Here is a 9,295-nt window from a genome sequence, read left to right as displayed (position 1 = left end):
GTGTTAACTCCCATCATCTAATTGCTTTGGCTCTTTTACCAAAGATCATGGCAAACAACACACAATTAAAAATCAAAAGTAGATAGCTAAACGTTTGTCATGAAAATAAGAAACATACTAACTTATTTATTTAATAGCCTACTGTCTTCATATGGCGCAGCCTGCATCTCCTTTCTTCCAAGGCAGTCCAGTGTTTATCCTGTGCACTATTTCCCCTTGTTTTCTCAACCCCCCTCCCTTTGGCGGTAGTGCAACTGGAAGAGACAGTCTGGAATCCAAAGTCACTTTCATTCAGCTCAGTGAATGAGTGTCTCCCGTGGAATGCATCCTCCACAAAGACTTTACAGCACTGGAAACAGCCCTGAGCTGCACAGATTCACCCTAAAACCATATACCGACCATATAAAGCCATTTATTTCACTTTGTAGCGGCGCAGAGCAACTGCAGCCTTTAGCCTTAGAGCCACCTCCTTGGGACAGCTTAAATTTGTTACTGCCACTGGCATGATGAGACATGAACCAAATATGCTGCAAGACTGTCTTTTGGCGGCACATGTCATGCAAGTAAAATACGACGTTGCGATTTTCCCGTGAGATATCAACACTTGAAGTTTGTAAACGAACTTTGTAAAGATTTTTCAAAGATAGCTGATTATTTAAGACATAACCAATAATTAGCCTATACGTTCACGGGAAATGTTATTGAAATGTTATGTTTTTCATTTTGAATTGTGTTTGTAGAATGAGACTATAGGATCTCGCTTATGGGCGTCTGTTAAGGTGTGGGGACAGCTAAACATAGGCCCTAATTGGGCTAATTAACAAATGCCTCTTCCCACCGTTTTATAGGCATTCTTCATTTAATCAAAACAGCTTCGTGCGTAAACAGTATTATAAGAAACGTAAGAAATGTCAGGTGCCATAAGGATTATTCTCCTGTATTGAAATTAATTCGTCTTTCTTACAAACCATAAACTGTTTTGGAGCAAAACAATACGGAAATAAACAGTAGTCTATGTAGGCCTAATGTTGCGGTAGGAGGCCTACTCCGTGATATTGCGATAAGTAGCAATACAGGCCATCGAAAATGCAAAGATAAACGGGGGATTTGACCAAATCTGATTTGATATAGTCAAGTCAAACACGTTGCTTTCGACAAGGGACTTTATAAGACGGTGTTACAGATCATTGTGTTTAGCTTCAGTGACTAAGACGGTGTTAAAGATCATTGTGTTGACACTCAGACGTCACAAAGGGAGATGTGAGCGTGCAGAGAGCTCTCTGTTCAACACATGGGCATTTATAAATAGCTCGTGTGTCATATGATATTCCATATGTTTCCTCTGAGCACGGAGAATGTCCTCCAAATGTCGCCTATAGGTGAAGGACTAATTTGGTTTAGGCTGTGTGTGTGTGTGTGTGTGTGTGTGTGTGTGTGTGTGTGTGTGTGTGTGTGTGTGTGTGTGTGTGTGTGTGTGTGTGTGTGTGTGTGTGTGTGTGTGTGTGTGTGTGTGTGTGTGTGTGTGTGTGTGTGTGTGTGTGTGTGTGTGTGTGTGTGTGTGTGTGTGTGCGTGCGCTTGCGTGCGAGCGTGCGTTTGTTTGTGAGAGAGGAAGAGTGTAGGTCTGTAGGATGAGGATATGGGCGTTGGTTAAACCGTATTTGTTGTATTTCTTCAATAGACAATATAGGCTACCGGTTATTATACCCTCACTGCGTCAGCACACAGAAGCCAACAAATTAGCATAATTGGCTCTACAATGAAACAGTGATATCGCATCATTCGTTCGTTGATTATTCATCCAACCAGTGCTGATCTGATACAAACATACTGTTACGGTATGTACTAATTACAGGTTATAGGCTCACATCACAAGCTTATGAATCCTCTTTACTTTCAAGTGTATGAGGATTGGTCTTATAATAATTAGCCTGTCCACCTGCGTCCTTACCCGTTACCCGCTTATAGCAGGACAATAAACGCACCAGGATGCAAACAATGAGCGAAACTGCCACATGGCACATATAGTCTCAAATGTGAACATTTATAGCCAGAGTCATTTTAACCATGCAGTCTAAAAATGGGTGTATTTTGACGACCTGCAAACTGAGATGCAGCATTTGGTGAAACAAACTTGTTTATGAACGTGGTTTCGAATATGTATTAGGCTATATTTCCTTTTGACTAATTAATTGTGCAAATTATTTCAAATAAATGAATACAAATAGTTAGCCTATACTTCATTCTGATGGGAACATACATTCTGATGGGATCTGTCCCGCAACAATACAGACGCATTGAGAAGTATCTGGAAAAGGAAAGCCGTGCGTAAAATTGTAAACATGCATGCGAGCACTGTACTGCGTCATTGTCATATGTGTCATTGTGTCATGCGTACTTGTGCCTACTGAAAATATGATTGCATCCAGTTGGGCTGTCTAAACACGTGTTAATAAATATCAAGGCCACGCTCATACTCAATATTCAATTTGAAGCATAATATGCTTCAAATGATATTATCATCTTGACAATCGAGCAGTAACTTTTGAAGCAAATGAAAGATCTCCGAAGATAGTATAATAGTTTATAGCCTACTCTGAAATGTGCGATACACTTAACTATAATGCGAATGAAAACACAGTATACGAAGTAAGGAAGCTACCCCAGTATAGTGCTTATCAACAGCCCACATCTAAACATTTACTGTATAGCTTTATCAATCATTTCCAAACATTTGTTATGCTGTGATTTTGGACCATGCGTTCCAAAACACTAAACACTCCTCCAAGGGTTTTGTTTACCATAGCAAGCTTTACAATGAAAATATAAAAAGAAAGATTCTTTCTAGCGTTGCAAATCAGACGTCATGTCGCATATTTGCCTTAATGCAGCTGCACGACTTCATTGTGTTGATGAAGAACTGGGTTGAAACTTTTGAAAGAGAGACATTCAAAGAATAATAATAATAATAATGATAATAATAACAGAAGATAATGTTATGTACAATGTTTTATTTCCACACAATAATGGACACACAAGTGCAGCAGATAGTTGAGCCTATACATATAATGGGAAAAAGTTCCTCATTCATCAATAACACACACGCGTATGCGCACATATAGCCTACATACACACACGGCATATAAAACATTAGCCAATTACTGTACATGTTTGTATATAATACAGATAACGTGGTCCTAAATGTCGTCAGACACTTTTTCCATTCAGATTTAATGGAAGCGTTAGAATAAACAAACGCTCAGACCTTCAGCCTATCAGAAAATACACAATTGTAAAATAAGTTGATCTAATATGACACATTTAATAAATAGTGGTATTTTGTATACATCTGGGAATATATTTGACTTGCCATATGTCTATCTCTTCATCAACCCACACCAGGATACTGGTTGGCGTTAACGGGGTTAAGGTCTGTCGTCTGGCCTTTTAAATTTCATGGTTGAATCTGAACTCAGCAGCCCTGACAAACAACACTCTCCATAATGCGCTCAAATTATATTTAGTTTCACGTCATGGAACTATATTGAGTTGTATATCAGGTCTCGCTATAATTCCTCAGTGTGATAATTTAGTTTAATCTATAATAGGCTAATTAGTGTCGTCACGTGATCCGCAGCTTGGCAATGACAAAGCAGAGTGACAATACAACACAGGATTCGTTTTTCAAATCACAAAACGAAATATTTGTTCTTTCTTTCTAAGGGCGCTTTAATATAAGATAACGCCATCTTCTGTCAATATAGGAGGCCTGATCAGTGATCAATCCATAATTTAGCATTTTGCAAATTTTTAAACAACAATTAATTTTAATTTTCAACTTTAAAGTTCCTATCAGCAGTGTTGTTTATTGCTATAGCTACTATTATTAGCTCAGATACATCATCATGTTCTTCACCATGCTAATATTTGTAACGAGTAAATGTTTTAGAATAGATAGGTGTCACATTTATAGTCGAATTGTTGCTATTGCAGCTTATTTGGTTACAACTGTCATTAGCTACAATGTAGCAGCTCTGGTCCCATATTTGAACCGACAGGCTAATAAAAGTATTCTCCTGCCATTAGATAGGCTACAACAGTAACAGTATTCCTCTTATGAAAGCTTTCTAGTTAGCCCTTTAACGAACCTTTTTACCTCCTGTGCTCAGCAGTGTCCTCTTTCCTGTCTTTGGCCTTCCTGTTTGATAGGAGTTGTCCCATGCTCAGTGTTGGTTTTATGTTGAGTGAGGAACTCGGATGCAGTCTTATTAACGACACGTTTATGAACAATCAAATGGTCCTCGTAAAAATTTATTGATGGACATAAAAACATGAACGGCCACTAGACGAATATAGCCGCTGTAGTGGGCAGGTTTTCAAGAATTTGAATCCCCTCCTCTCCTATCTTCAGATCCCATTTAGGGAATGTTTGTTCAATTGTGTGCCAACTTTGTAACAGTGTAAACTTTATGTTGGTGTATCCTGATGCCGTGTTTTTGCTTCAGTAGCTCGTCCTTTTAGCATAGCCTATGTGCTCTGAAGGCGACTCTCTATAAAGAAATAAACCAAATTGCACAGGAAGTTATAAATAAATAAAACTATAAATAAACCATTCACGTCGTAAAATGTGCAGTTGGATGATAATAAAAAAAACAAGCGATTTAATAAACAGTTCCATGCTGTAACACCCACTGCAATGACATAGGACTGGTAGATTTTGCTAGACAGAGATTGATTACACCATCAAATAGTGCCTTGCAAGGTTTTAGACGTCTGCGCAGGTCTGTACTGCGACGACAGAAATATCTACTATTGCTGCTACAAAAGCATTTCCTGCACACAGATATAATATTGTTGAAGTTACCTCCAATATGTCCAAGTAAAAACCAAAAGAGCATATTCTGTCATCCGATTCATGTGCATTGGGATCCCAGGATAAGTGGCGCATTGATCCACTGTACAATTTTTGTGGGGGTAAATATAATCACGTGTGGGCGAGGCAGCCAATAGCGGCCAGGGAAGCGCCGAGAAATAATTGCCTGCCTTGATTGTTCTATGGCTAGATAAAAAAGTACACATACACTCCATATAATAATCGGATGCATGTAAAAGAGTCGGGGAGGCTTCGACATGTCGACCACGGGTCCCATAAGTAATTATTATGTGGACTCCTTGATCAACCATGAGAACGAGGATGTCCTTGCTGCGACTCGCTTTTCGGCGCCCGGTTCTCATCCAGCCGGCCCTCGTCCGACTTCCCTGGTACCGGAGTGTGTCGACTACCCTTCCTGCAGCTTCGCACCCAAGGCACCCGTCTTCTCCACCTCCTGGGCCCCGGTGCACTCGCAGTCATCAGTGGTCTACCATCCATACAGTCACCAACCTCATTTAGCCACAGACTCGAGGTATATGCGCTCATGGCTGGAGCCGATATCCGGTGCCGTGCCTTTCCATGGCTATCCGGGGAGCAGCAGGCACTATGGGCTGAAGCCCGAAGCCTTTCAGGAGCACAGAGCCGGCGAATGTCTCGGCTCCAGCGGACGCACCTACACGGATTATCTGTACTGCTCGTCCACTGACATGCGGGACAAGGCGCAGCAGAATATTCCAGCTTCCCCCGAGCCGGAGCTTCAGGCTTCAGCGAAACATAAAGAGGAGAAGCCGGAGCTAGATCCGAGTAAGTTCAAGCCTCTAGCCTTTTACAACCGGTTAGAATGAGATGGTGTAAAGCTGCATTTGCTGTAAGGAATTCTAACGTCTTCCATAAAGTGAGGTTATGCTCTTTCTTCCTGCTGTCTTTTCTGTTCGGCACTGAATCGCCTCTGCTAGGGGGATAGCTTTAGGAACTATAAAAGACAAACGCTAGTAGGCTAATATAGGGGCTATAAAACGAGACGGGGTTGTAAACATGGACTCGAAAACATAGTGCAGGAAGACTTTGAATTTGGAAGGATGACGCATAGGCTTTTTCCTTCTTCAAAACACGCAGATTGGGTTTTTATATTGAAAAAAGACTAGACCAGCAAATCTCATCAATATCCATCAGTAAAAGCTTTATGGTTTCATTTTACGACCATATTTTGACCCCGTGCCATTACGCACGGCACTTCAAGACACACATAAGGCGAGTTTCAATTCAGATTCTTTTTTTTCTTTCTTTCTTTTCTTTTTCTTTTTTTACTATATAGGCCCATTCCATTCAGTGGGGCACCGCCACATTATATTTGAGCCTCAGTGGTGAAATAGATTATAGACCCATATAATAACGAGAAGGCGGTATAGCACAAGGCTATAGTTATACATTCGAATTGGGTCTATATCTTCTAATGAAACCATTCTAAAACAAATCCACATATCTCTTCCAAACAACTTGAGGAATGTTAGGGACATATTCTAGGACTTTCACCACGGACCTGTAAAGGCTTGAACCACAGGCCGTTTTATGGGCCAATAAAGCGAATAAGCGCATTGAGTATTTTACGACGGTGTTACTCAGAAGTTAAAGGGAAGCAGAGCAGAAGGCTAGGATAGTCCAAGACTGAGAATCTCTCCCTCAAAAGTGAACTGTTTGCAAAGCAATAGTGACACATGTCTGCAAGATTTTACATTGTTTTCAATTTGGGAAAGGTGGCACCATCTGATTGGGCAATAGCCTAGTGGCATGCTAATAGGCACATATCCTAAAGGCTTAATAACACTTAATAGCACTGTCAGAGTCACTTGTCATTGTTTCAATTTGCTGTTCTGTCTTCTTATTTCATTTTTATTTTGTCATTTGCAGATAACCCAGTGCATAACTGGATACATGCTCGCTCGACAAGGAAGAAGCGCTGCCCATACACAAAGTACCAGACTCTGGAACTGGAGAAGGAGTTTTTGTTCAATATGTACCTTACTAGAGACCGGCGGTACGAGGTCGCTCGGGTCCTGAATCTGACCGAGAGGCAGGTCAAAATTTGGTTTCAGAACCGGCGAATGAAGATGAAGAAAATGAACAAAGAAAGGAGCGACAGCAACAAAGAACAATAATCTCGCCATGCAGAAATGGACTATCTGAGTCAAACCACCATAATAACCACTAGTCACATGGACAGCACAGATATACCAAAACACACGATGCTCCCTTCTTCATTTATCACTTTGTTGGATTTTTATATTAACCTTAACTTCGAGACTATTTGATGCTGAATATATTATTATTATTTTTTTCCCCAGTGCACCTTTCTGTCCAGCGCTAGAAAAAAAGCCACAACTTCCATGGAGACAATACATTCTAATTTATTCGAAATACATTTATGTTTACTTTTGTAAGAGGAAGTATACAAGTGCATTTTGGATATGTATCCGAAGAATCAGAAAGAGAATACTTGAATTCTTTTTAATGTCATCTGCCCATAATTTATGACGTCCGTGTGAATGTTTATTCCATGTTTGTTTCCTTTGTAAGTTGTTGTGCAGGTGTAGTATTTTGTACAGAAAAAGGCCATCTGCGATCTGACTTGTCTATGTGTTTTTGTGATAGCTGTTGATGATGGATATACTATTTGTGCATCTCTCATTCTTTTGACTGTTAGCCTACACGTTTAATTATCAAGTGTAGATATAGGCCTCTGCAAATATATACAAACGTAATCACGAAGTGCTGTTTTCTGTATTTATTGTCACTCAAGAGTTGCCATTACATTATATTGCCGCCAATACGCATTTGGTAATTAGAGAACGCTGTACCAGCCCAGGCCTGCCACACTGCCAGAGTCTCATTCAATACCAGCCCAACTATTTTGTTGATTAAAGGGAAACTGCAAGCAACGGAATTACCAAATCACATGCTCACATTATACATATTAGAAACAGATGGATGGTTTCTAAATAATTATGCCTCCAGAATTCTTCCTATAATATGTTTTGGCCGACGAGCATTCCTCCAAGTACAAATAAGGCCTACATGAACTCTGCCTTTGCGAATGGCGAGGTCGAAACCTCATGTTGTCATGAGCGCAGGCTAGCATTGTTTTTAATGATGTGTTGTGTATAGCCCAAACTAGGGTGAGCAACTGACACACTATAGCCTTCTTCAAATAGATTTGGATTTGATTATAAGGTCTTGAGGCTTTCCATAATGTATTTATCACACGGACCGGCGGACACACATTCAAGACTGGAGAGCTACTAATTAAATAAATACTGCTCATAAACAGTATTGTCTGGCCTCCATGGAGAAGGTAGGCTATGCCCCCCCAATAGCTAGGCTTTTCCCCTAAATAGCACAATCTCCATGTTTTGTTTAGGGTTTTATTGATTTTAGTTGGCTACAAAAAATATTTCATTTATCTTCTCATTGTATATATGGCTATACATTATTTTTCTATTATAAAGCAAAAATAGGCTAAGTACGGCATGGATTTGTTTTTATAATTGTCTGCATACTGTAAATGCTAATAAATGTTGGTTCCTAAAATATTGTGGCATTTCCAAGAACTTATTGTCTTGTAAACATCAACTATGGCTAGATAAGTGTAGAATTGCCTTCCAAATAAGATTTTGAAGCGAGTGTGTGCCAAGCTTATTTGTGAAATGCTGAGACTAAATTGAACTTTTTTTTAGTAGCAATAAACCATTTCCCATGTCTCGCATTTGCTTCCTGGGATAGGCCTAAATTGCCTTTTTGTGGTGGCAAACAATACGGACAGGATGCTGTGATTTCAAAGCCCAATCCCGAGCATTTCCGCACAGCTAAGACAAAACTGCCAGTTTTACAGCCCTGTTGGAGCTCGGCTGTTTGTCTCAAATGCAGACGAACAAAGCAAACTCGACTAACTGGCTAGACGTCTGGGCTAAATTACTTTATGGTTTTAATGGACGGTGGTGGTGGACTCGTTCAAAGGAGAGCCATGCGCTTCGTTCAGGGGACTAGTGCCTAGTGGGGCAGCCGCAACCCCCCTGCACTTCATCACATGAGAGGCCTATTAGCCTACAATTAGATGGAAAACGTCAATACTTATTGTGCGTAAATATGTAAGTCCTGCAAACTGTTATCTCATTAATAAGACCATAGCGGGACAAGTGAAAGGCCAGCAGCTATATTCCGATTCGGGAACTAATGTGAGATAAGTGGAGACTGAAACAATGTTGCATGGTATTGCTATAATTCAGTTCTAACTCTTATAGAAACAGTTTGGTTGAATTTGGGCAAGAAAACAGATTTAGACATTCTAAAGACATTCACTGTCTACATTACAGTAGTCTCTGATTGGTGGAGTCAGTTAGGTTTATGGCTACATCTCAACACTAGATGAC

General features: G+C 40.2%; 1 protein-coding gene across 1 annotated transcript; it reads left to right on the top strand.

Annotated features, from left to right (window-relative positions):
• Positions 1-5,097: 5,097 nt before the first annotated feature.
• Positions 5,098-7,027, top strand: LOC310780984 (homeobox protein Hox-C9-like; the record flags this gene model as incomplete). Its single annotated transcript, XM_083641518.1, is given in 3 exon segments — positions 5,098-5,115; positions 5,117-5,675; positions 6,780-7,027. Coding segments are annotated over 3 exon segments (825 nt in total).
• Positions 7,028-9,295: the final 2,268 nt, after the last annotated feature.

The sequence above is a fragment of the Poromitra crassiceps genome (genome assembly GCF_964638095.1).
Source record: "Poromitra crassiceps genome assembly, chromosome: 8".
Taxonomy (NCBI): domain Eukaryota; kingdom Metazoa; phylum Chordata; class Actinopteri; order Beryciformes; family Melamphaidae; genus Poromitra; species Poromitra crassiceps.
This window is presented reverse-complemented; position numbering and strand designations above follow the sequence as displayed.